The following is a 27,534-nucleotide window of genomic DNA, read 5'->3' as shown; positions in this document are numbered from 1 at the left end:
GTCTAGAATATAACGCTCTTCAGACCCCGTTTACGACGGCGGAGAGACCACACCCAACCGCGACCACAGCCAGGGGAGAGAGCCAGAACTCTGTATCATACCCAGAGTATTATTCCAGATCCCCCTTACCAACAAGTCAACCACCACCAGCACCAGCAGCAGAATTGGAACACGATTGCCCCGTCACCAGTCCAATTTCGAGCCGAAAGGCCCACGACATCGCTCCTCTTTGTCCACCATTGTGTTGCAGCTGCTGCGAGTCCAATTGACCTCGTCGCAGCAGCCTCGTCTCCTAGAGTTGACGAGTTCTACAATTCGTCCTACCTGTCGCGGCGCGCCGTTTTAGGAGATGACTTCCCTGGGATTGACCACTCTCATGGGGGTCGTCAGTCACACGAACATACTTTGACCGACAGCGATGTGAAAGTTCTTCACCTTTACAAGGCCTTCGAACTTCCATCAATTCCCGTCCGTCAAGCACTTTCTGAAATCTTCTATGAGAAGTGCTGGACTTGGATGCCGGTAGTGGACGATGGAATGGTCTCTGGAGACATATCTTTGAGGGAGATCTCGTTGCTGGTTCTGCAAGCCGTTCTCCTTGCTGCCACCTCAACCAAGCCAGAATGTGATATGACGCTGCCAGCCCATCCCCAGTACCGCCGCATCAAAGCAATAATCGACACAGGTGCTGAACGAAACCTGCTCAACTTACTTGCGGCGTTGTGTTTAATGCAATTCTATGCACCAGCCGCGCCAAATGACATCTCCACCGACCACCCAAGATTCTGGGGCAGCTACGCTCTTGGTTTGGCCCAGCAGATGGGCCTTAATATAAAGTCAACCAAACGCAGCAGCCATGAAGGGCTTAGACGAAGGGTTTGGTGGACTTTATATGTGAGTTCTGATGACGAGAACAGGATCTTGAGGAGCTAATGCAACCTAACCTACCTTGCACAGGCAAGGGATAGTATCATGTCATCTGCACATGGACGCCCTCGGATCGTCAACCCCGCAGACTGCGGCATCGAGCCGCCGTCGATTTACGACTTTCCAGATCCTAGTGATATTCGCGCGCAGATCTTTGTTTCCTATGTCTCTATCACAGGCATCATGTGTGATCTATGCCAGTTGCTTACTCGCCAGAACGATCCTCCATCTGTGGAAAAGAACGAAGTGGGCCTCCGGCTTTTGGACTATGTGCGATCGTTACCCCCCGCCCTCCTACTTGTTCAACCAAATGGAATCCCAAGACCCTACTCGTTCGACTTGGCTCAGTTACATGTACACTTACTGACGACGATTATTATCCTTTATCGGCCACAATCAATCTTTTGTATCCCATCAGCTAGCTCGCCAGCTATTGTGGCATCGAACCTCAGCTTTCGTATTTTTGAAGCAATGGAACTTCGAGGGCACACCTGCTCTCTTAGCTCTGGCTTCGCGTGGCATTTGCTCGTCACGGCTATCCCGCAGCTTTCTTGCCTCGTGATTCCATCGTTGCGAGAAGAATGCAAGAGCAACCTCGACACGCTCGAGGGTTGTTTCCGAACACTTGCGTCGACCAGGCCGTCTGCAGCGAACAACTTGCGCAACATCCAAGAGATCCACAGAGCGCTGGAATCCAAAGAGCCACTTCCTAAAGCTAGGCTCAGTGCTAACGCGTCGATGGATGCCTTCTCGTTTTCCCCTCTTGAACTCTTCGGTCCCTATGGAGTGGATGTCCCGAGAAATTACGACCGTATTACCGCAGCGCTTGAATGCTCGGTAGATAGGGCGCTTCTGGGCCCCCAGAACATCGAAAATGTGCATCATGGGAACGGAAATACGTCACAGATGTTTTATGCTCAAACACAATCGTTCGCGCTCACGCGAAACAACATAGGTGACCAACCCATGCTAGAGGGCACTCCAGATTTTGAATTGCTTGGTAGTAATTTCCCTGAAGATGGATGGATGCGAAACTGGGTTAACGAGCTGCATTTCTTTAGTGAATAAAGCTAGAATGTTAAGAGACGAAGTCAAGGAATATAACTCGAGTATATCCATTCTCAGCTCAACACCTGGACCAAATTCAAAAATCCTACACTCTCACACCTTGATCCTTTCCTGGAGACGGGCTACGTAGATCAGTCTCGCCAAGACGGAAACTATTTTGAAGCATCTGTGCCATAAGGAAAGATGCATCATGAATAGTCTGGGAAAACATCCATACCCTGTATGCTCGCTCCAAGCTCTTTCCCATTTCCCACAGGTTTCTCGGAGTCGATATGAACAAGGAGTATGCGCGCCCACTCTGTCTCACTCATGTTCCTCCACGCATGGTTGGTGGCTCTCTGTACACATATATCTCCCCTCTTCATGACCTGTGTAGCTGTGGAATCCAGCTCAAGTTCTACCTCGCCTTCCAACACAATAGTATAATCAACGCTTACTGTTCGGTGCATGGGTGAGGAGATACCGGGGCCGAGGTCCATCACACGGAGTACTGTGCCTCCAGATATGGTTAATTTTGGTATAGATGCGAATGTGCTCGTATACTCGTCAAGGTCTACGTCGTCTTTCAGCACAACTGGAAAAGTTTTGGTGGTATAGGCGAGGAAGAACGACGCTTCTGGAGCCTCGCGCCAGAGAGCTTTTGATGGGATCGTCGTTTCGAGGATGGATTCGCCTAAGGTCGAGTGTGTTGTAATATAACGATGTATTGTGGGAAGTGAATCTCTAGATGACATAGCGAAGATGTGTTCTCACGTTCGAGACTCGAGAGGATAAGTCAGGTAAATTGAAATGGCTGAGATAAGCAAGTCTGCCGGTCGTATGCTCCTAAAGCCGAATTTAGGGGTTTGGGGTTTGAAATCGTACACCCTAGGCACCAGGCTGAAAGTATAGAACATTAAATACTCTGCCAGGGAGTTTCTAAAAATCTAAACCCCCTCGACGGCTGCGCTAACGTAAGCGCCCTCGCAGTATTTGGTGAGTTATGCTTATGGAGACCAGTCCTGCGGAGTTGGTTGAGTAAAATGCCCAAAAAGGCGATGTTGACTGTTCGTATCTATTACATTACCCTTATGAAGTTTCCTCTCTCCTCAATTCTCCCACTGAATTGCTTCAGAACAGACCATCTTAGTACTAGTGACTCTCAATACTACTAGATTAACAATCGTTTATTTTACATACCAATATTGTTTTATAAACCAAGGTTCTTCAAGTTAACCTTTCAGAAGTTAAGGAAGCGGATCCGCCGGATATCCGCCGGATGAAGGTTATCCAGATATATCCCTACGCCAGTAGTATTCAAGCTCAGAACCGACAATACAAGAGTTATGGCTCTCTCCCAGCGGTACAGATCCCTAGCTGGAAGAGGAGACCTCCGCGATTCCCGGGCTCTTAGGTCTTTCGAAGGGATCAATGAGTAGAATTTTTTATATGATAGACATGCAAGCTTGAATAAGGTTTTCACAAACACTAGTTAGAAAAGGTACTATATATTCCCAGGGGCAGAAAACGTTAAATACTTTAGCATTTATATATCTGGAACTAAGCCGAGTGTCAGGGAGTGCATTCTCTCCCATAATACTACTATAATGCAGTAGTTAGACTCCATAATGAAATATCTTATACTTAGGAGCATTGTTTGGCTTGCGGGCGTTTTATTCTCTCAAAGTGAAGAAGCTTTGTCCCTCTAACGGAACCGAAAATTTGTTACTAACAACCTAGATAGGCTTGAGTTGGGATCGTCCAGGAGGCTTGACTACGCTTGGCCTCATCAATGCCTTTGTTCGGCGAGCTTTGCCAGATGCACCCAATGGATATGCACCAGAGGGAGGTGATTGCCCATCCCCCGAACCTTCTGTGCGCAGTGCGAATACATTGTCGCCAAACGAAACATCATGGCTCTTGAAACGGCGCCCAAAGGCCAATGAAGCTTTAGTTGGGTTGCTCAGCAGGATCAATATATCCGACTTTAACGCCCCCGATTATCTTCGCAACCAGACAGCAAACATTTCAGCGTGGCCCAATATAGCAATTGCTGCTTCAGGAGGGGGTTACAGGGCTATGCTAAACGGCGCTGGAGCAATCGCTGCTTTTGACTCACGAACAGGAGGAGCCTCAGCTGATACTGGCTATCTCGGGGGCCTTTTGCAATCCGCTACATACCTCTCTGGGCTCAGTGGTGGCTCTTGGCTAGTAGGATCTCTGTATATGAACAACTTCACGACGATACCAGCGTTATTGAGTGGTGACATGGGATCTGTGTGGAATTTGGAAAATACTATCTTTGAAGGACCACCCACAGTGTCTAATTATTACAAAACACTAGTGGATGCTGTGAGTGACAAGGAAAACGCAGGTTTCAATACCTCAATTACCGACTATTGGTTTGGCTCAGTCTATGTTCTGTTAACGAAGGCTGACATTGTACAGGGGTCGAGCATTGTCATATCAGCTCATTAATGCTGTGGATGGGGGCATTAGCTATACGTGGTCGTCTCTAGCTGTGATGCCAGATTTTATGGATGGGGCAATTCCGATGCCGATTGTTATAGCGGATGAGCGAGCACCAGGAGAGCTACTGATAAGTAAGTATCGCGAAATACCTGGAAATCTGATCTTTTCAAGGGCTCACATATTACCCTGAGGTTCAAATACCACCATTTTCGAATTCAATCCATGGGAGCTTGGAACATTTGATCCGACTGGCTATGGCTTCGTTCCATTAAGGTATGTTGGGTCAAATTTTTCCTCAGGAAAGCTACAACAGAACGCAACCTGTGTCCGAGGATTCGACAACTCCGGGTTCGTCATGGGGACTTCTTCATCGCTCTTCAATCAGGCTTTCCTAATACTTAACGGGACGAACGACACTTCTATACTGGCAAATGCAATCACCAAAGTGCTCGCTGAAATCAACGAAGATAACAACGACGTGTCACTCTATTCGCCGAATCCGTTTTACCGCTATAACATCGACACCAATCCTAATGCGGAATCGCAGACTCTATTCTTAGTTGATGGAGGCGAAGATCTCCAGAATATACCCTTACACCCACTCATCCAGCCGGCTAGAAAAGTCGATGTGATATTTGCTATTGATAGTTCCGCGGACACCAAAACAAACTGGCCAAACGGTACAAGCTTAGTTGCGACTTACCGGCGCAGCGTTAACTCTATGTTCGCAAATGGTACGACCTTTCCCTCTATACCAGACCAGAACACATTCGTCAACTTGGGATTAAATTCGAGGCCTACCTTTTTCGGTTGCAACTTGGCAAATATGACTGGGGATGCACCACTCATTGTTTACCTCCCGAACTTTCCCTATTCTTATGCCTCTAATGTCTCGACGTTTGACCTCCAATACAACAACACAGAGCGCAATGCGATTGTTCAGAACGGTTTTGACGTCGCAACGATGGCAAATGGCACGATTGATTCAGAATGGCCAGTATGTGTAGGATGCGCTATCCTCTCTAGAAGCCTCGAAAGAACTGGTGTGGCAGTCCCAGTTGCTTGCCAGGACTGCTTCGTGAGGTATTGTTGGAATGGAACTATCAACGACACATCACCTCCGCTCTACGAACCGCAGATGATCCAAGCACAGGAGGGCGCAAAAAGCGAAGGGACAAGGCTAGCGTCCGAAAAGGCGACCCTTTTGATTTTGTCATTCTTTTGTTGGATTTTCTTCTCCGAAGTTTTTGCGGTGGGTTTTGACGATCCCATGAATAGGGTATAACCATATAATGGACTGACGTCTCATTTCAATGCAATTTGCGTTCCGTGTTATCTGTCTTGCTATCAGGGCGGGAAAGGTCCTGGGAGGGACAAAATAAATTCCGTTGACGGGGCAGCACTCCGGCTCGCCCTGGATAGTTTAAAAATAATGCCGCCCGGGCCCGTCCGCTACCTTCTTCTCCAGCTGGACTCGCTCGTTAACATTCTCTTCCACTAAATTGCAACGTATAGACATTGGCTGGTTAACAATGGCATGTCTCTATGCTCTGTCTCATTATCCAAAGTTTGCTTGTTGAGAAACCGCCTCAGGCGCGGGTGGTGCTTACGGAGGTGAATTTCTCGGGCTGAGGTTTGCCAGTCTGGCTCCGGAGATTATTGTATGTTGCCTTCACAGATCCAACATTCGAAACAGGATTTAGGTGACTTCTGTTCTCGCATCTGCATCTGGCCTCAAACTGGGGTGGAAATATTTGTATGCCAATGCCGGCTGATAGACAGACTCAACTAATTGGATCTTTCTTTTCAAGAATCTAGGTAGAGTAGCTCCATACAAAGGACTTCAAATAAGAATTTGAGCATCATTCAGATACTCTCGATTCTTTGGTCTCTCGTTCAACAAGCACTAGCCAGGTTTCTGATCCAGCAGTCCTTGTAGGCGGGGCGAGAACGCCACCAGCCCATTCAACATCTAGCCCCAGGCGGCATTCCATTTCAGCTCGACCCTACAAATATTGGTCACGATAAACTGGGCCTAATGACTCTGTGGCAGGATCATCGATTGCATACATGTACAGCTTCTGGTTCTGCAAGATTACAGCTCATGGCTGAAGTAAAACTCATACGGCAGACAGGACAAAACAGTTTAAAATAGTTGAAAGGTAGACCCAGCTGATCAAAGTTCGTCGCTCTAAGCTTGGGCTTCCCTTGAGCTTGAAGTTCTTTTCGAATCCACTCATCGCAACAACTCTGGTGAAAGAAATGCCTACACTGAGGTAGTTTTCTAATCATGTCTGCTGAGTGAATCGTGTCCAGGCAAAATGGACTGCGCGGAACCGCCACGGCATTAGCAACTTGGATGAGCTATAGCAAATAACTCTTTGCATCTGTTCAACGTACCAGGTTGTGTCCTCTTCGGTGATTGATGAACAGTCGGACTCAACGACAAGATAGCCAGCTAAGCCCTGGGAACCACGATGCACTCCCAGAGTCACGACACAAGGAAGGGTGGTGAGAAATTCGTCCTCCATTTGCCTCTGCTCAATAGATAGCTGGACTTGTAGCTGCTTTTCATGTCTGCTTCTCAAATACTCCCTCACCCTAAATGTAATTAGTCTTAAACCAGATCAGTAACAAAAATATATCGGCATTCAGCCCTTCAGTGCTCGAGATATCGAACAATAGAAGTCATAGGTATTTGTCGTTGAGCTTACCCGATTGCTAGGAGCAATAAAACCAAGGCTGCACTAACGTATACTGGGGCCAGACTGCCTGCTTGGGGAAGACTTGTTGAAGCGCTTTGTACAGAATTGGTGCTAGGTGAATCTCCGTCTCGCCTAGTATAAGTCCCATACCTTAAAAAAAAAATCGGCGCCATCGAAGGCTAGTTTAGATGCGACAGACAAATATGTCAAGATTATCACTTCAATAGTAATGATAATGCTTTCATTGATGAGGCACGAACTAAGGTAAACGATACATATAAAAGTCATCCTACGGTTGAGGTTAACTGTTGGTGACCACGTCTCAAGAGTGCCTTGGGAGTAATATTAGAACAAGAATCGAAGACTTGGGTGAGAGACGACGAGCAGCCCACGGGCCAGAGCTCTTTGGCTTCCATTTTCGCGTTTCAGCTTCAATTCGCCGGAGCCTGGCGGGAGGTTTGCATCCAAAAAGCCTTGTTTGACGTCCATGCTTTATCTGACTCTTCCGAAGCTGCTCGCTGATAGGTTCGACGAATTTCTTAATAACATTTGGCCCAGAAGAGAAAGCGTTGATTTTACTTCCCCCGGGCCGGAATGGATCGGCTAAAATCCAATTAACCAATGGTGATCAGCTTGAGCAGTCTGCAGATGCCCTAGTTGTTGTACGGCCTTCGTGCAGGGGGTTGAGTTAAAGGACGAGGCGTAACTCTTGAGATGCAGAATACATCCCGTATGATATCTATTTACAAAGTCAAAGGGGGGTGAATGTTAAATAACTACTTTTCCTCTTCATATCCTCCTTCTAGCTCGATCTTTTTATTCTCAGAAATTCCCACACGGGCGACCACTCAATTCCAACATAAACTCGACTTCATTATATCCTGCTGCTCTGCACCATGGGAGTTGGATCTCAGGTCGCCTCTTTCTGTCTTCGCATTGGCGAGGTCATCTGTGCTGCAATTGTGGCCGGTATACTAGGCTATTATCTTCACCTCCTGGATGACGCGAACGCCCACGCAAATGGCCGTATTATATATACACAAGTCATTGCAGGCATTAGTATACTTGCTGCTCTTGTCTTTATGCCTCCATTGAAATACTCTTTCTGGGCATTTCCCCTCGATTTCGCCCTGTTCATATGTTGGATCGTCTCTTTTGGATTGTTAGTTGATGTGAGCTACTAATATTACACCCACCGAATATAATTTGTTGCCTGGTCGTGCTGATCTCTTGACAGCTCACATCATCAGGAGGATGCCATTCACGCTGGTATTGGACTAGCTGGGGCTACTATTGGGGAGGCTGGTATCGCACAATTCCCATCACCAACGCAAATCAAACTCTTATTGGCACCGTCAATTGTTCGACTTGGAGGACTAGCAATGCTTTCATCTTCATAGGAGCTTTCCTATGGCTTGGAAACGGCCTTTGCGTAGGTTTGTGATTTTCTTTACCCGAGGGAGTGTTCTGACCGGTGAATAGGGGCTTTACGTATGCACAAGGGACCGTCATGTCCATAAGGAAAAGGTCAGCGGACCTGAAGTCCGGTAAGTTGCATTAACGTATCAACGCTGATAGATATTCCCTGCTAATCGAGGAATAGAACAACAGAAGCGTGAAAGCAAATAAGGGAACGAGGACTATATCTGAACTCCTATTTCTTCAGAGTCAATATAAGTATTCGGGCTATTCTTCTCGAGGGCTATAACATCTAAGTAGCTTCGAAGATTAGGTATATATTAATTCTGGCTAGCTTCTACGTTGACTTCGGTTCATTTACAATTATTAAAGTCATACTATATATCTATACAGAAGGGGTAATTAAATACTTCATCCTTTTATAGCTAATATGTTCTATAATTAACCCCTACGCATATCAAGGGAACGATAAAAAACTACAATACCTCGACGACGAGAAATGCTCTATTAGCGGCTCCTTAAGGAGTATCCACTATGCTCTATCATATTCCTCTAATATGTCTTCAGTGCAGAGTATTCGAGCGCCTTGGGTGGGAGAAAGACAAAAATATTTGTTACGGATTCGGCTAAACATCGGAAGGACGGACGCCTGATACAATCAGGCCACCAGCCAAGAGATGCGACTCGAGGAGCGCATCCTTATTACTAGCACACTCCCCGCATAGGAGGCGCACTCTTTCCTCTCTTACGCTTGAGTCGTGTACAGTATCGACCATATACTATAGGGATATCTTAAATATACGCTTATCGTTAGATTCTGCCTACTTGCCAAGGAATCCCTAACAATACTGAGATATCAAGAAGTAAATCCAGCATCAATAAAAGACTATTGAAATTAACAACGAATAACGTGCGTATGAGATAGATCACTATGAAAAGACCAATCTCCGAGAAGAACCCCAACTTTCTTTGTACTTAAGTTTCGGAAGACGAAATTACGGGAGCAATGGATTTGCACAAGACGGTATGTGGGAAAAAAAGGGAAACAGCCTGTTCTTAATCAGCCTCCAAGGCAAACTGTCGACATTTAAGAGAGGTGGCTCTATGATAAGAAATTCTTACAGCATGTTCAGTCTCAATCTATGGGGAAATTCGACGGCTGCAGGAAGGAAACCGATCTGCTGAGGCAGATACCGTCAGTCCCGCCTATGCTACTTCTTAGAACTATAAGTGAACTATCCTTTAATGGCTAAAACCTACTACCATCAGGCTTGTTCTGAACTTTATGTGGCCTGGTATCGTCATTGAGGTAGCTTGCCTAGATAGCGGCGTGCGCTTGTTGGAGAGTGCGTTGGAAGAGGCTAACAGGAGAAAGCATCGCCTATTTGGAAATTCAGAAATATGGGTATTTATTTATTGTCATTTTTGAATACCAGGACTATAAAAGAATAAGTTTGAAATTTACATGACGGAAACGGGTCGTACAAAATACTTTAAATCGGCGCCGGTAAGGCCGGATTTCTTCAGTAATATATTCGGAGGACCAACAGGTCAGGAGGACGTACTGTGGGTCGAAAATCCTTGTTTGGCGTATAAGGACTTTGCATCAGGCGGCCCATTCTGGCTAAGTGCGCAGAAGTGACTGCAAAACATCGCTCGAAAAAAACACTGACTTAGTGCGCTCTCCTCCTTGCCGTTCGCTTCGTATTCTTACGTCAAAATAAAGAGACTTTCCGAGGGGCGCGGGGCCAAACCCCTGCCCCCGCCATATACTAGGAGTACCGCCAACGCCTTTTGAGAACCCTGAGCTGGAGCAGCGAAGTGCGGATGGCACGGTCTGCCCAGCTCCTCCAGCTTCTCCGGTCCATTGGCTTATGTTACCGGCCGCACCTCGTCTAAAGACGAGCAGGGGTAGAAAATTCGTCGGCATGAGGCAGATCTAGCTTACAAGACATTCCATGTGAGCAGATTTGTTCGTCCAAGTGCCATGTGAAAGTTCTACGGAGAGCCGATTGGCCCGAGGCAGAGATATTGACTTTACTCTACGCGGGTTATACAAGAACTCCAGATGACGCATGGGACCTCAAGCTACCTAGTAGCTTGTCCGGCGTGGAAAATCTGTAGAAATCATTCACGGAACGACATGGTAAGCACATAAATCGAAGCATAGATATGCACTAGGTCATTTTCCGGCAAAAGTTCACCGACATACCTTGTACACCACATAAGAATCCCACATCACAAAGGCGATCTCTTAGCGGACATTTCGACCATTGAGAAGTGATGATGGCGTAGGGAAGTTAGAAGATTGCGTCCCTCCTGCTCCTTCTTCAGCTTCTTCTTCTTCTTTGAAAAAAAGGGCGGTATCCAGGCTCCGACTAATAATCCTGCCAAAACTAAGAATCTATGTACTAGACTCACACTGGTTATAAATCAAAGATTTCGAAAAAGAGCAGCATCATCTAAACAGCTCCGATACTACGTACTACTCCGGCTTTCTCTATTGATATCCTGAGTTCAACAGTCCCCGAGAAGAAGTGTGGCAGCGACAGGGACAGCATGCCAATGGCAGCCGGTACAGAGCGCGTACAGTGCAGATCCAAGCGAGCTATCCTGTCTTTGATCCAGAACAAGCGGCCTGAGAGGGTTTATTGCAGTATCTGCTTGGGGTTTTGCATCTTTTGTGAAATATGGAAGGCCTTGGATTGGATTACATCGAGGCGCAGACCTCGATTATGGCAGCACAATATCCCACGAAAACCATCGCATACGGGCTCCGTGACGAAGAGGCTTCTCTATTCGGCAGATTCGGTTCTCTATATCAACAGATCGATCGAGATTGACAAATCTTATTCCACAACGACGACTGGCCTCGTCTGAATTTTCTCCTCTTTGCCAAGGAGTAAATCGATTATGGATTGGAACGAAGGTAAACTGATGGTGGATATGGGGTATGATCCTCAACTACCTTGAAGTGGCTTACCAGGTGTATAAGAAGATGCAGTTAGTTTAATAATTTAATTATACTACGAGTGAGTGTCCTATATTATGCTTTTTCCATTGTAATACACATACTCTTCGGAAATGGCGAAAAGTATTCCCTACTATATATCCTTCATGCACAGTAATGGCTTTTGTGTTACTTCTCAATGATTTTGCTTTGAATTTCGGATATACATCCCTTTTACAATATTCTCTCTACGTCGAACTAATAGTTTCAGATATCTTGAAGGGATCTTGCTATATCCCTTTCATTGCTGCTATAGATACATATAACTCTACCTGTGGAGTCGGCCCAGACCATTTGACGTTGGAAAAGTGAGTGTCTCAGCGACGCGATGAGTTGAATTCGTGCATTTTGCCGTTGGCATATTTTGCGCTAATGGAGATCTCGAAAGCTGCTGATGAAAGGTCTCTGAGGGAATGATACACCCCCTATCATTATAGATCGCCGGTGGCAGAGGAATTTCGAAGGCCGCTTGAACCTCGGGGGACAGGACTTCTCCAATAGACTGATCCAGCCCTGATGTAAGATCAAAATCCCACGAGGGCCCTGGGTCAGAATGTTGACTCGACAGCACGGACTGAGCTTTCTGAACCGTGCCGTGGAATTCGAAGAATGTAGCATACTGATCCATATTACCGGTTCCTGGAGGCGCAGAAGCCTGATAGGATGGTCCGTTGTCGTTGTCAAATATACCGAAGTGACCATCAGCAGTATCATTGTTTGCGGAATAAAGTGTCGTCTTATATGTATCACCAGGTGGCTCACAGATGCGTTGCCTAGGACTCGCTGCCATTGCGGACTCAGGAGCAGCATAGCTATGATTCTCTTCCAAAATACCTAGCTGCTCCAAAATGTGGTGGACAGAAGGAAGGCCACTCTTGCTCTCAAGTTGTAATTCGTTTGATGGGCCGCAGGCGAGCTGCGTACGCCTGTAAAGCTCAAGAAGGCCGGATACGAGCCATTCCTGCTGTTGCAAGAGCATCTCCACAGATCTGGAGATTCATCAGTCACATCTTCATTTAAAACGGACATGGCAGACCCTTTGGGATGCACAACATTGCGAAACTTCTTGGGCATCGCAAACGAACAAACCGTGTCTTCAGCTTCACATCGGCTGCACGGTCTTTTGCCATCGCACTGGCTCGAATATCAGTTTTGGCAGAGTCTACAAATGGCCGACGTCTCACCTTGGTCTTCTTCAATCTACACCTATCGCATGCTTTGAGCACACGACTCGGAGAGGTCTGTGACGGTTTGAGATACCCAGGTGAATACGGGAACCTTGACTTGTTGTTCATCTTGAAAGGGCAGATTTGGAAATGCAAAATTAAGGTAACAATCCCGGATATCGAGAACCCGGGGGGGGCAGCGTCGAAATTGAACAACGAAGAACTCAAGAACCTACGACCAAGATGACATTATCTACTTAGGAGAATGCGCCACTTCAGCAGGCCTAGACTCCGTGTGGGAGGGGTTGAGCCTCCAACCTCTGCAGGGATTAGAAGAATGGACACTCCATAGGGGGTCCTGGAGTGAATGCAAGCCTGATTCGAAACCTCTGAGAGGAAAACTGTGCTTGCTCGTATCTTTCTCGGTTTGCTTAGAGTTTCACATGGACGGCAACTATTTGCCTCGTCCTTTGTTTTGAGCATGACTTGATATAAATCTTGCTGTTAAGAGATAGCGAAAGTTTCATCTGACCGGATTCATTATCTCTAATCAGACCTAAAAGCAAGAGACGTTATATAGATCTTGTATACTACAATGCTACCACATCCTATTTGAAAACATACCTTCTCTCCTGTAGCCTCTGGAGTAAGCGGCTGCACAAGAAAACATGTGTCGAAACTTCGTGCACGTACTCTGTAGAGAATTGTTATTTCAGAGCTCAGTACGGGGCAAAAGGTAAATGTTGCGTGATACTTCTCGTGCCAACGGTGCTAACCTCATCTTGTTTCGTTCTCTTATCAGCGTGGCCAACTATGACAGCTGAAGCAGTTTTCGAGGTGCCCTCCATTTGAGTTTTTGCAGTGATGTGACATGATCACATACCCACCTACAGCTGGCTGTTGTGGCCCCAGAGGTTTAACTGGCGATCACCTATAGTTAAGGCCACTAGGCGCACCTTGGGCCGTCAACGCCTAGAGCTGCCCGCCGATTCACCTGCGCTAGCCTGGAATTAGCTTGGGTATGGTCTGACACCGGCAGGAACGTAAGGTACAACCGAACTTCGCTTGTGTGGTGGCGGCCTCCGCCTAACTGCTTGGGAGTTGGGTTTAGTGGCGCCATCGCTGAAGCGAGGTTTTCGCGAATCCTGGCTATTTCAGCCCCATTTGCTGTATACGATCATTCTGCGCTTTGTTTAGAGGTTCCGCTCTGGAATTGTTTCAGCGACGAATTGTTGTCACCATCTCAGGGCTCGGACTACTGCATTGGATCATGAAGGTGGAGTGGTGGACGGAATAGGTTTCGGTGGTAATCTGAAAAAGTTCTCCATCATATGGGCCTTTCGCCAGCTGGCGTTCTCCGACTCTTGCCTTTTCATGTATGGGCCACTTGTCACACCGATCTGTACGTAATGACCACATGATTGCGTCTGGGGAAGCTCGGACAGCTCCTGGTCGCAATCCATGGCCACTCCAGTCTTACGAATTCGCCTCGTTTAAACCTCTTGCCGACAGGCGAGGTCTTCATCGTGGGAAGAGGGGTACCGTTTGCTTTCACCTATGAAAATCCACGCTTACAACTCCTAGTCAACAAATTACGGGGGCCCCCATGCATGGCGACAAATGAGATTCTTAGGTCGTGATCTTTGTTAAGACATCCTGCATTGCTTGGACATCACGAAATCCCCAAGGCAAACTCCTTGGTGCTCAGTTCCAGACTCGATGCGATAGTGTTCCGGAGAAATGTCACCCATTTCCCTTGGCCATTCTAACTGTCTGTTGATCTATCAAGGTGTCTGGTTGGCGTTCATCTCACATGACGCGCTTCAAGAAATAGTTCTACAGGCTTACAGTATTCTGGTGACTTCAGCTCCGCTGCTATCCAACGTACCACTGGTTCTTCAAGCGACTTAATCGAGGCCCCCTTGCCAAACTTAGCATGGAGGCTGAAGTTTGGCTTTGTCTGAGAGAGATGAAGCGATGATTGGATCAGCTTCAACTCCGACGACGCCAAATAGCATGTTGCGCACGAAATTCCTGATATGGTATGGCAAGTCACCACAACGCCGTGTTGCATAAGGAAACGTCCATCATCGGACGACGGCTCTTGCCAACCTGAAGAGCGCAGGACGGGGTTGGCTTGTGTCGCCGAGAGCTCTACCTCGCCGAGCGCAAATGGCCAGCCGGAAGTTGGTTCAGAGAATCCAGGGAATGCAAAGCGGGCAGGTGGATTGAGTTCAGGCAGCGTGTTATTGGACAACTTGGAAGGCACCCAACCTCCCCGCAACACCAAACAGCAATCCGCATCCTCTTCCCCTGCTTGCCAATCGGACTGGCTATTCCAGCATACTAGCATTGGTCCAATGCCTGATGGTGAGTGCTGCTAGGACAGCGGCCCTTCAACTACATGTGAAGAAGATACGTCGAAGTCATAGATTGCGTCGCGTACGGCCGAGCTTATCAACTAAACCTTGGATTTAATTTGGATCTTTTGAAGATATCAACAGTGTCACACGAGATTTCGCATGACAAAGACTGCCCACACCGGTGAGACCTCTCTGAAAGGCCAACGACTGGATAGATCAAGCGAGATCTTACGACTCAAATATGTCTTTCGATGTCAGTGATATTCTTTTAGCCAACTGCTGGGACTCCAAACTCATCGATCACGGGACCTACTTAACCCCAGCTGGCGAAAATATTATTCCTTGTGCGACACCTGATGCCGCTTCAAGTTTTATTCCTGTCGAGCTCTATGAATATCCATACAAAGGAAATGGCTTCGACTTCGTGGAAGCACAGAACACACAAATCGATTTACTGAACAGTACCAGTTGTTTGCCAATGTCACCTAAGTGCGAGGATGTTGGTCACACTACCCGGCATTCCAAGCAATCGACTGTTCATAATGACAATACTGATACAACCCCTCTCTGCACGATTCATAGTCGGCAAATACGCATCAGATCCTCAAATTCTGGTGCAAGTGGACGAGCAGAGTCTAGAACTGGTCCCAAAGCACATAATCAGGAAAGGAAAAGAATCAGCGACAAAAGACAAGCTCATTCTATCATTGAACGAAGATATCGTGACAAGGTAAATAACAAATTGAAGGAGTTGTATTTTACACTGCTCGAGGCGAAGCATCGGATACGCTCGCGGACTGAGGCCTCGGACTGTGTTGTGATGAGCGAGCCATCCACTAGCAAGAAGTCCGACGTGATCAACGATGCTATCAACTACATTCACGAGTCTGAAATCAACTTTCGGCACATGGCAGACGAAATCCAAAGCCTCAGGACTCAGATCAACGACCTTGAGAATAAAAAGATGGCTTGACATCTTTGCGGAGTTACAGGATCCGACAATTAGTCAACTCGAATATGGGCAAAGAGGAATGTTTTTCATCCGAGGACAAAGAATTGACATTTGTGACTACTACAATGAAGATTTCATATCAACCAGACTCAGTACTCGAAAGACATGATGGCTTTTGACGCCAAAGAATTGGACAACATACCTTTCGATTCTTTCACGGCACAGCTCGATAAATTCGGCAGCTCTGCCACAGTTTGCATCCAAATCACTCTTGGCAGAGGCGTCGCCAATCTTCACAAGGCCCACCAATCTTTGTCAGACGCAAGCCTGGCACGGATTCTGAGAGCGAAGCATTCTAGATATCTTGACTCCACAGCCCTTGTCGCGCGAGGTGCAGTTCTTTTCCATTCATGCAGGGTTGACGTCGTTCAACGGAGAGACTGTGGAAAGGAACAGAACGAAAGTCTGGGTCTGGGATTTGCCCGTCTGTCAGAAACGATGTATCGCTCCCTTCCAATCCACCTACACCACCATCAACTGCTCCGCCAAGTGGAGCAGGGTATCCTAGTATTAAATCCTTGTTTCCGCGCAATCTCAAAGTCTAGACCGCCGGGACGTGCGCGAGCATCTTCCAATCTGGTGCCATCTTTTACAGGCCGATGAGGGGGAGAAAATTTCAGTCTGTAAATATCATGAGAGAATGGCTTTTAGCATCTTTTCATTCAATGAAATCTCTCTGAATATGTGTTAGGACTGCTCGATGGCAGTGTACTGAAGTGCTTTTGGTTTATCATGTCCATCAGTCGAAGCAGTGGAGTCCTGGATCCTTTTGTTCAGCGAGCGCTTTTGTTGGTCAATTGGCTGCTGGCTTGCATTACATCAATCGCCAATGAGAGTCCATGTTAAATCTTCGGCCAAAGCCTGTCGCCGTCCTTTTTGAGTAGAAAAGATCCCACATTCGCCGATCGGATTCCTTTCACCCCCGGGGGGCTACTTGTAGTTAGTTAGTCCAGGTCCACCAGGAGGCCAACAGCAATGAGCATGCGCGAATGACTGCCCCCCGGTCATCAGCATATAGACAGCACCACTCGATGCGTAGAGTTTGGTGTACTGTGATGGTGTACTGCGATGGTGTACTGCGATGGTGTGCTGCGATGGTGTGCTGCGATGGTGTGCTGCGATGATGGCCCTTTTCGAGCTATCCAGATTATCACACCCACCCACCCACCCACGGGCCACAACTCTCAGACCCCGCCTTCTGGCCTGAATCATCTATCTATGCAAGGAGAAGAGGCATCCAAGAGAAGCAGCCCACTAGCCCGACATGGCATCGCATCGACGATCCCTTGGTCTCGAAAGCAAGACATTGAAAATCATGCCCCGCATCGGAGGAGCTGAACAGCGCCCGTAGCGTCTATGCAGGCTTGTGGACCGCCAAGCTAAGATACTACACAGCTGGCCAGTGACATACAGTGGATGCAAGATGCCTCGGATATCCGTCCTCACTGTTGAAGAGCGAGTGTAGATGGAAAGACTGTCACTCCGCTAACCGATGAAATCACATGTCCCGCGGAGCTGTTAACAATAAATGGCACACCATCCTGGACGACATGGAAAGAGATGAGACATTTGTCGTACCTAAGTAAGTAGATACACAAAGTTTCGAACTTCAAAGTGCTGTCTGCTAGCAGGTGCTTGTTTCAGCTGTCCTGAGAGAAGCCGACTGGAAACCTGGGGCTTCTTCATCACAACAGCTGGAGGGGTAAGCAAGGTTCCCATTACCCCACGGAATATAATTACTGAACAGTTGCTAGCAGAATAGGCCGTAACTCCTTCCGCAGCTCTTTGTAACAATTGGGGTGGAGAAAGAGGGTCAAATAACGCCACGGCGCTTCCCTCCAGTCCTCCCATTTAACGAGGCGATGACATTTGCAAACTCTTGACCGGTAGAAGCCGGAATTTTGTAATTACAAGGCTATTACACTTGGATTCAGGTACGAAGGCGTTGGCAGGAGACTGAAATTCCACAATTTGCTTAAAAGTGCTGCGAGATCTTCGGCAAAGGTGACAAGAAGGTGACTAAAGAGCAAGTGGACCGGTCGGAAGCGACTCTGGTGATCCAGGGCAAATAGGCAGTTACCCTTTGCCACATTTCTTGATCCACCTTACCCAAGGGGACGATCTTGTTTTCGTGCTGTCCAGCATGGATGTGAAAAAATCAAGAGTGATCGAAAGCGAACCTAAGAGAAGGCCCGATAAACATTCGGCTATCCTGTAGCTATGACCCTGTGGGAGTTTGGAGGAAGATACAGATGTCATTCCTTCGCGTTTGACTTCCTCCAGGCATCAGGCTTGCGGTAGATGCTCATTTGCAGTGTTGACTTTGTCGATCTTTCGCGCCTGGTCAATTATTAGCTTGGGTTCCAAGTCTGTGACATGGAGTGGCAGCTCCCCAGATGGCATATGTGGCCAGCAAGCGAGGAGAGAAGTGACCACAAGGAGCGGACCGGTGGCAAAGCCTTTGCTGGATATTGAAGAGACTACGTGACCCGAACAAGCAAGATAAAAAGGGGGCTTCAGCCTAGTCCTGAAGTCGCCGATTGTGTCACATACCAACATCGGGTTGGTCCGATGCGTCGGCATTTGTTGACATGGACAATATTGCAGTCTGCCATACCAACCTCCTGGGTGTGTCTAGCACAATGAAACCCCTAATTCAAGCTGTGAGTATCATCATGCAAAAATTTAGGGTAACCATTGAATTACTCGTCCAGAATATGTCAATGCTGGGCTGCTGGTATTCAAACCCTTTGGATGAACCACACTCGTTATCGAACAAGTGAAGATGAAAAGAATCATATTCCTGTTCCGGAGGTCCTGAAGTATTCGCTCAATATTTAGTGATATTGTAACAAGGCAAAGTGGCTGGCTGGGCTGGTAGGGGGTAGTAGAAAGGGGAGTTGTCTAGTCACATGTCAAACTAAAATGGGGTAAGGGGAAGTGCTGAACAGTTTACAGTGCTGGTAGAGTGCCATTCTTTACAGTTTAATAGAGTATTTCATGTTTTTACTGTCGTCTACCTATTTCTGAGTGTTTCGTCGGCCCTTTCCTACTTCTTGATGCCGTCGTCGTGCTAGGCGCTCGCTGCCCTAGCCGCTGCCTCTCTGGGGGTGGTGTTGGTGGTGGTGTTGCCCTGTCAGCGTCAACCAGAAACGCGTTCTCGATTCTCGACCTGCTGGACAGGCCTCTGTGCGTTGTTGCACGTGCATGCCGAACCCTGAAGTGCTCTGTTATAATATCATGTCAGCCATAGAACCGATCGCTTGCATTAAATAGAGCCTCATGCATGATCTCCAGCGTCACAGCGCCCGAATTCGACTGGTCCCAAAATGACAACATACAAATCAAGTCCACATCGTTTCAGGGTAATTGATCGAAGAATGCTTCGTGATGGCCTCATTCTGCGCATCCTAAACTGGGAAGCTCTGTAGGTACAATAGTGTCTTCAAGCTTATCTTTCTCGGTTTTGAGATTGTCTTCACCATCCGACATCGCATTCTCGTTGCGCTAGCCTAGATACCAAAAGTCGTGAATCAACCATATAGGCTTAGCCGGGTCTGAAAGCTCGAAAACGACTGTGAACCAAGATGGTGTGCAGAAGTAGGCAACAGACTTAGAAACGCGGTGCCCACTTGTAGTCCTGCCAAAAATAACGAAATGTCCCTGGGTACCTCGGTCTGTGGAAGTTTGGCAGCCTGGGGAGTTTCAGTGGCGTAGTCGATGTGGCAGATCCATCGCGACAAGATGTCCGTGGGATTTGCAAGCCACATAGAGGTCTCGGGGAAACTTGCTATCACGAATGAAGGATAAGTTCTTAATGATATCCCAGTCCTTTGTGCCGGGGTTGGAATTGTCAACGCCACCTGGAGTGTTGGAACTGCTGCTGCTGTCCTTATTCAAAAATAGGCATATGTCATTGCCGGTCTTTGAAGCGCTAGGGGGATCGGCGGTGCTTAAGGGGGAATTATCGCCGATGCTGAGTGATGGATTATCGTGGCCATTAGGCAAATCATTGTGGGCGAAAGCAGACGGGTGGGACTGAACAGTTGTTTCAGGGGCTGTGCTTCTTCGCAGTCGCTGTTGGGGGATCTGTGGATCTACCAGTGAAACAGTGCAGTAGCACGCTGGGAAAGAAACATATGGGATGAGGTGATGGGCACGGGCGCAAAGATACAATGGGTATGGAAGTTGGAATGCCATGCGACTTTCCAGGAAGTAGAAAACTTGCTTCATGCTCATCCATTCTAGATCGTTTTGGTATTTGTCACCACGTCGGGACGATTCTCCCAGGTGCACCGATGTGGCCGTATCAAAATCTCCCGGTCGTCTCTTTGCTTCCGCCTCACTTTCTTGTTCAACGAACAGTCGGGGAATTGAGAGTGCCGTGTCGAAATTGGAAGCGGTATGAGATTTGAAACTAGATAGGGGGTTGGCGCAGGTAAATGAGGATCAATGGTGATCAGTCTCCAGAGGTTAGAGAGAGAAAAGAGCTTAGATCGGCGGCATCTGCAACTTCAGGGTGATAGAGTCCAAGGCGAAATGGTGCTACTTTTTCAAGAAAGAGAGTGTCCCAAGGATCAAGCAAGCTGGAGACATATTATTGTCGAACGAAGAGGAAGGTGGTAACACTTCGATCCAGTACACAACATTTCCGTGAACAAGCATAGTGAGGCATATTGACTATGCGACTCAATTCGTGAATTCTTCCTACTCACCCTGTTGTTTACCTCTTCATACGTGAATGGACGTCTTGAAAGTTACATGCATCGAGGACCAGGACTCGGCAAGGACTTGGTGGCAATTGGGTGATCAAGATGATTCTGAAAATAATCGGAATACCTTCCTAGATTGAAAAGCTGCTGAACACCAAGCCGAGCTCGGGAGCCCAAAGAAGCCGAATCAGAATGACACGCTCAGTCCATTGCTGTTAGAACAGGGGTGTCCTTCGCTGGCAACAAGTATTCCATTAACCTTGGAAACAGAGGTGCTCTATCCTCCACCTACATCGTCAGCCACGTTAGATATAGCAACCCCTTTATCGTTTAGCTACATGGGATCCGGCGTGGACTTCGAGTCACGCTTGTCCAACTATGTCACTTATTGTTCGATTCGGCTCGCTGGCACCCAAAGACCGAGAGCAGAAAGATATCGTATAGTGGCGCGCTAAATCTCCTTGCAGTCGTTGTGTGGCGAAAGGAATGAATGTAAGCTGGTGTTTTCACACTCGAGAGAGTTTCCAAAAAGGGCTGCGGAGTTCTATATTCTCTCTAGTCTCGGATCAACGAACAACGACTTAGCGCTGGCGAGCAGATTTCCCCTTCCGTCCTCGATCCTCGCCTTGACCCACGTTTTCCTACCCTGTCGCTCGACCGCCCACGAGCGACATAGTACAACCCCAGGCGTGTCAATCGGGGCTTTGTAGTCCACCGTCATAGTGGCTGTCGCCGGCGCAAAGCTCCCCGACACCATTGACGCCACGGTGCCAGTCATCTGATCCAAGATCAACGCATTGAAACCCCCGTGCGCGCGACCTGCCTTGCCGTCGATCCCAGAGCCGAGGGACAAGAGATAGCAGTATTCCCACGGAATGATGGAGTCGGCCTCAGTTGTAGGTCGCTTGAAGTTTATCTGAGCCCGGATGGCGTCGGGGGTATAGAGGGTTTGTCTGAACATGGTATTCGAGACACCTTTGTTCAAGGGCGTGTCATTGCGGAGCGGGTGCTGAAAAGGGACTTCGACGATTGATATGTCGGAACGTAGAAGGTTCTTGCACCACGGAAGATCGAAATCTCGATGAAAGTTGGACTCCATGATGCTGAATGGATCTTGTCTGAGTGAACTCTGATTCTTCCTCCGGTAGCTTTCGTAAACCGCTGCCGAAACTCCGGAAATTTGCTCTATTCCATACGCATCGCTCCAAAGCCCCAGAACCGGAACAAAATAATTGAGGGGCCAAAGGGCAAGCACTGATCAAAGAATCACAAATATAAATGTAGGTAGATAAAGCCATAATAATGGCACGGGGAATGGCGGACGACCGTCTCGCCGCTACTGACTCTGCAGTTGGCCGATGAACCTCGGCAAATCGTGATAAGGGAGGGATTCCATCTGTACAAAAGGAGTCGTGGAGATACAGGCAGTTTTAGAAACCCAAATTTAACCTCTAATATTAGTGAGGTCCATCAATAACTCAAAAGCAATACAGTTAGGTTGTGTATACGGTTGCTGATTTTCTATATTATCCAGTTCATGGTTTTGCTTGTCAGGACCCCGATTTTCTGGTGTTTTTATTGGGGAACTCGGTGACAAGTGCCTCTCTTGGGCTTGCATTTTGGTCCGTTACTGCTTCATTTCCTCTTGCCATAAGTTTAGCCTTTGCTCCCACGGTCTGATCGACACCAATCGTGGAATTTCTCGCACTATGTCCTTACGAAGCCCCTTCCTCGACGGGGCTTGGAGAGAGACAGGAAAAGTCGTGACCAAAGGGACAGGTCTCCGGCAGACAGTCGTATTATACTTGCTTTTGCCAGAGAAAGCATATGTGTTTGCTCTAGCTGAGCCCCTGTCAACCAATTGGCCTGAACCCTGATCTCTTTCTGATCTTCTCCCCGTAAATGTAGAAGAGAACTGGCACCGGGAAGAAGACCACGCAAAGGAACGCCAGTAGCGAGGTTGCCCATGCTACACCCAAGTTGTGATACATAGCCGGGGCGAACAGGGGGAAGCCTGCACCAGCTATAGATCGGACAAAAGTGTTGATAGCGATGGCACTGTTGGAATAGAAACCGTAGCAATCGATGATATAGTTAACTCCCTGCCAGAAGGTTACCAGGCAGCCCATGCCGAGGAGGGCCGTAGCAAGCACTTGAGGGACCCAAGTAGTATGAGGATCGGACGTCCTGTACTGGATCAGCAGACAATCCTAACCATAAAGTCGGCGTCAAGACTAGTTAGTAAACGTAGTCTTACCAAGCAAATAAGAAGAGGCCGATTGGGAGGACGGCCGCTCCGACGATCATAGGAGGCAATCTCTCTTCTGGAATGACCTTGCCGTGTGTTTTGAAGGCCTTTGTGAAGTTGGTCCTCGTTGAAAATGCAATCAATCCTGTCCCCATCGCAATGCCGACGATGAAAGCGGCAAACGGAAGGGATCCAACGCCAGGATTCCAGCCCCGTTGTTCCTGGAATGAGATTGGATAGGCTTCGAATAGGAGATACAAGATGCCGTAAATGAAGCTCATGTATGCAGTCATAAGGGCCAGGATTGGTTCCTGGACGAACATGACAAACGGCCGAACAAGATATATGGTCGTCAATGTCTGTATGTTGACTCGACTTTCATCGGCTTTCGCATGGAGTGCCCAGTTTTGCGTTTCATATCGTAATCGCTTGGCTTTCGTTTGCAATATCCTCGCGGCGGAGGTCTCAGGGATCAGAACTAGTCCGATGCACCCGAACAGTGCAGCCATGATCAAGGTAATCCAAGCGGTCCATCGCCAGCCAAGATAAGATTGGGTAACGAAACCGCCGATGATAGGCCCAGCAACCGGCCCTGTGAAGGCAGAGGCTGCGAACACACAAATCCCATACGCCCTTTCAACGGGTCCCCAGATATCAGCCATGGCACCTCCCACGACGGCCAATGGGGCTGAAGCCGCAAATCCTCCGAAGAAACGACCGAGCATGATTGTTTCAACATTCTGAGCCACGGCCACCGGAATTTGAAAGACGGCGAAAATGATATAACCTGCGAAGAGTGGTACACGCCGGCCAAAAACTTCGGATGCCGGACCAAAGAGGACAGGGCCAAACACAAAGCCAAGCAGGAAAAGCGATACTCCGAGAGTTGAAGGAACTTCTCCGATATGGAATTCTTTTGCTACGGGTGAGATAGCAACGGCGTAGACTGAGCTCGCGAAAGTTACGACCAGGGTCTTCCCAGAGGATATTAGCAATTTGCTCTTTGCAGAAAAGAGAACTCAAAGCGATTGCCATTTTAAAGGACATACCATTAGACCCATTGAAGCGGTGATTCCCCATCTTTTTGCCTTTGACCAACTCTTGGGGTTTTCCGGATCGTGTGGACCCTCGAACTCGACGAGATCATCGCGCGAATTATGAGTTGGACACGCACGTTCTGGAACCACAGCTTCTTCGCCCTTCTCGAGGTCCTGGACCGATAAGACGTCGGACGCCGAACCGGGAGGCATCGCTTCCTTCTCGATCTCCGGAATGTCATCTAGAGTGGACGAGGAAGCCGAAGCAAATGGTAGTTGGGTTGTTGCTAATTTGGATCCCTGCATCCCGCTGCCATCAATGCTAATGTCAAGTCGTTCGTAGGTCGCTCACTGCCATGATGAATATTGGCAGAAATAGACTATTCAAATATCTTGAAAGCGTTAAATGTGGTTGTTTTGCCAGAAATGCCCTGCTTTGTCACGAGCAGCCGCATGGCGCTGGATTTAAAGGTCCGGTGTCGGATATACGGCAAAGGCCACGTACGAAGATCAAAGAGGGGATCATCCAGGGGCCGTTAAGGAGTGCGATAACCTTCCCCGGGAAGGGCCCCTCAATGAAATCTTGTTCAGAAGGCTAACTCGCCCTCCAGCTTTCTCCGCAGGGTTGAGAGACTCTTGAGATTCTAGGTTCCTAGCCCAAACAAGGGTAGGACAGTTTGGCAATAGCTCCTCCTCAGCTTCGAAGTGAGATGTTTCCGTGATGAAGATAAAGGCTACCTTCTTTCATTGCTAGTAGAGGGTCAAAATTGTGCACAGTAGCGGCTCCTTGACCTGCAGCTAGATGAATAGGACCAAGTCGAGCAGCTGAGCTGCCAGTTCATCGTCGTTTAGCGTACTCTTCGTAAAGCACACTGTTCATTTCAGTGGGGGACTGTCATTTGCTCGTCGTCTCGGCTCGCCTGGTAAAGCGCCCAGCCAGATCCGGTCGATCGTCTCTTGCCGGATCTTCGGATCGCGATGTCGGCACACCTTCGTGGTCTCTGGGCTGGTCCTATAAGTCATGTGGCAGAACACTCGTACAGAGCAAAACTCTGTGTTTTCTTTTCCCGAGAAAGACGTAGTCGTCATTGGTCGTGTTGAGGGCCTTTGTTGAATGCCATCAAGCAGCGCGGGGATTATGTAGCAAGTGCAGTTGAGATCTTTGTACGAAGTTTCCGAAGGGCGCCTGACGTACAACGTACTCCGAGGCACTAACTCCGCCCCTCTGTGCTTGAGGGTACCTCGCACAATACCCATACAGATATATAGCTTGTGAGGTGAAGGCTTCGTATACTCAGAAGAGAGATTTCAACGTCTGCTAAAATCGTAGGAGGCTGTTGAACAAGCGTCCGATTTGTGGGAAATGCAAAGCGAACGGATAGTGACATCGGCATTTCCTTCAATAACGGACCCGTCCTTTTCTATGTCTAGCCATTGCCGGAATCCAGAGGGAAAACGCCAACATACTGGAAAGAGGCTTGTTACATTAGGCCGTTTTGCACCCAGAGTACCCTGTCCCCATGCTAAACGGCCAAATATTTAGAAGACGTAGACTCAAAGGTTCTCACTGTGTCCTCGGAAATCCCATTAATCCTGCCATGAACGAGCATATTCAACCTCGAAAAGATGTGTGCGTCAGTTCGATACGCCGTGGTACGGGTCTTTAAAGCATGCATGCATCGCTTTCGACTTTGCTATATCTCCGGGTAAACGTCAGTTCTTCTGAGCAAAGGAATGCTTCGCCTGACGTCTCGAAGCGAACCAAGATCAATGTCGACCGTGAGGATATCCGGCTCTCGTGCTTGTTCCTCCTCCTTCTCTATATCGTCAACATGGTCCAGCCGCCCAGCAATCTGGCCATTGGGTGAAATTACAATGGTATCACCATAACTCACGCGCTTCCCGTTGTGCCTGCCACATTGCGCTGAAGCTATGACCCAGCATTGAGTCTCAACAGCTCGGCATCTCAGCAGGACCTCCCAGTGAAGTTTTCCGGTTGGAACCGTGAACGCAGACGGATAGAGCAATACATCAGCTCCCTGCCTACGCAATCTAAGTGCAGGCTCGGGAAATCGCAGGTCAAAGCAGATCAGGCTGCCGATCTCGCCCAGTGATGTGGAATATGGTGGAACGATCTCATGGCCGGGCTCGGTTGAGTCACTCTCCTTCAACCTCGGCCCGTTTGGACGAAGATCAAGGTCAAATAGGTGCAGTTTCTGGTATCTGTGTACAATATCCCCCTCTTGATCGATCCAGATCAGCGTGTTCCGGATTCTCTTGGAGGGTGGATTTGTTGGCTCGTGGATCCCGACATTTATGGGCAAGGAATGAGCTCTGGCAGCTTGTTGAAGACCGCGAACAAAGTGACTCTTAGAGACATCTTGACAGAGCTCTACCGATTCCGCGGCGGAGGCGGCGATATAGTCAGAGGCCTCGGGGAGGAAGAGGGCCTAGAAAGATGGTTTCGCTGGTGAGGAACAGGTCAATGGCCTCGTCGAGATGGAGAACCGGAGAGCCTGAGAAAGAATACGACCAACCCACCCACCTTGGCTCCAGCCGCCACGGCCTTCTGCACAAGCTTCTGGCATTGCGCAAGATTATGGGACATAGATGCATTCGAACATATCTGGCCAATAGCCTGAGGGCGAGGGTGTCAGCTAACCGTGAGGTTTCAGGACAATAGAGGTCTCGAGGTGCATACAGCGAGCACCATGGTTGGTGACAGGATAGGTTGGGAAGCTCTCTTTGGGCTCTGCTGAAGGCGCACAGCGAGGCAGGAAGCAAGATTTTAGGAGGGCGGAACGGTACACTTTGAAATGTCCTCCGTTCACCCGTTCAACCGACAAGAGGAAGATTGAGGAGGAGGAGTTTGTGTTGAGTGATCAAAGGTTGTCCACCGTTATTCAGTACGGGGACTACGGTAGACTATATAGACAGTACTGGGTGGCTGGGCTGGATCACGTGACTTCTCAACCTTTTTAGTTTAACAGCTTGTGATTGCGGATTGCGCAGTGAGCAAGACCCACGTCCAGTCCGACACGGTACGTAGAGTCGACGTATCGCATCTCGCGGCCTACTTTCCTTGCTCGATACCAGGCCTCGTCGCCTTGCCCCTCCTCTACCCTCCTTGTCCTCCCCAGCCTCCCCCACTGAGATGTTCCTCTCGCACCCTGTTTACTCGCCTCTCCTCGGTACACAGAATCACCCTCCATCTCTCTAAAGGCGATATCGCCAACTGACTGTGTTTTTTTTCATCCATCAATGTCTAGTGCCAAAATGTCAAGCCGCTTTCGGGTCCCGAAGCGCGTTCCTCTTCCCGTCATGGACTTTGCGTCTGGCGCCAGCTCATAGATTTCAGTTCGGCTCATGTAGCCGGCAAGCGATTAGAGGACGCCAATGACGGGGAAGCCAATCAA

General features: G+C 48.3%; 7 protein-coding genes across 7 annotated transcripts; 3 read left to right on the top strand and 4 right to left on the bottom strand.

The window, feature by feature from the left end:
• Window positions 1–630: 630 nt before the first annotated feature.
• Window positions 631–5,731, top strand: A1O5_13175 (phospholipase A2; the record flags this gene model as incomplete). Its single annotated transcript, XM_007753742.1, has 7 exons — window positions 631–894; window positions 958–1,930; window positions 1,989–2,036; window positions 2,837–2,880; window positions 3,715–4,376; window positions 4,423–4,577; window positions 4,746–5,731. 7 exons carry the CDS (start codon window positions 631–633, stop codon window positions 5,729–5,731), a joined length of 3,132 nt encoding a protein of 1,043 aa, XP_007751932.1.
• A 2,316-nt stretch (window positions 5,732–8,047) lies between these two features.
• A1O5_13174 (uncharacterized protein) lies at window positions 8,048–8,323 on the top strand (the record flags this gene model as incomplete). Its single annotated transcript, XM_007753741.1, has 1 exon — window positions 8,048–8,323. A coding segment is annotated over one exon (276 nt), but the record flags the coding sequence as incomplete, so codon positions are not given.
• Window positions 8,324–11,848: 3,525 nt separating this feature from the next.
• On the bottom strand, window positions 11,849–12,875 carry A1O5_13173 (uncharacterized protein; the record flags this gene model as incomplete). Its single annotated transcript, XM_007753740.1, has 3 exons — window positions 11,849–12,569; window positions 12,617–12,714; window positions 12,765–12,875. 3 exons carry the CDS (start codon window positions 12,873–12,875, stop codon window positions 11,849–11,851), a joined length of 930 nt encoding a protein of 309 aa, XP_007751930.1.
• A 2,475-nt stretch (window positions 12,876–15,350) lies between these two features.
• On the top strand, window positions 15,351–16,082 carry A1O5_13172 (uncharacterized protein; the record flags this gene model as incomplete). The annotated part of the gene is made up of 1 exon (XM_007753739.1): window positions 15,351–16,082. The coding sequence occupies one exon, from the start codon at window positions 15,351–15,353 to the stop codon at window positions 16,080–16,082; it is 732 nt and encodes a 243-aa protein (XP_007751929.1).
• A 5,295-nt stretch (window positions 16,083–21,377) lies between these two features.
• On the bottom strand, window positions 21,378–21,932 carry A1O5_13171 (uncharacterized protein; the record flags this gene model as incomplete). Its single annotated transcript, XM_007753738.1, has 1 exon — window positions 21,378–21,932. One exon carries the CDS (start codon window positions 21,930–21,932, stop codon window positions 21,378–21,380), a length of 555 nt encoding a protein of 184 aa, XP_007751928.1.
• A 754-nt stretch (window positions 21,933–22,686) lies between these two features.
• A1O5_13170 (uncharacterized protein) lies at window positions 22,687–24,424 on the bottom strand (the record flags this gene model as incomplete). Its single annotated transcript, XM_007753737.1, has 3 exons — window positions 22,687–23,020; window positions 23,091–24,055; window positions 24,131–24,424. 3 exons carry the CDS (start codon window positions 24,422–24,424, stop codon window positions 22,687–22,689), a joined length of 1,593 nt encoding a protein of 530 aa, XP_007751927.1.
• A 1,388-nt stretch (window positions 24,425–25,812) lies between these two features.
• Window positions 25,813–26,726, bottom strand: A1O5_13169 (uncharacterized protein; the record flags this gene model as incomplete). Its single annotated transcript, XM_007753736.1, has 2 exons — window positions 25,813–26,568; window positions 26,664–26,726. 2 exons carry the CDS (start codon window positions 26,724–26,726, stop codon window positions 25,813–25,815), a joined length of 819 nt encoding a protein of 272 aa, XP_007751926.1.
• Between the last annotated feature and the right edge of the window lie 808 nt (window positions 26,727–27,534).

This window comes from Cladophialophora psammophila (assembly GCF_000585535.1).
Source record: "Cladophialophora psammophila CBS 110553 chromosome Unknown aczJe-supercont1.43, whole genome shotgun sequence".
In the NCBI taxonomy this organism is placed as follows: Eukaryota; Fungi; Ascomycota; class Eurotiomycetes; order Chaetothyriales; family Herpotrichiellaceae; genus Cladophialophora; species Cladophialophora psammophila.
Note: the sequence above shows the minus strand (reverse complement) of the source record. Positions and strands in the feature narration are given on the sequence as shown.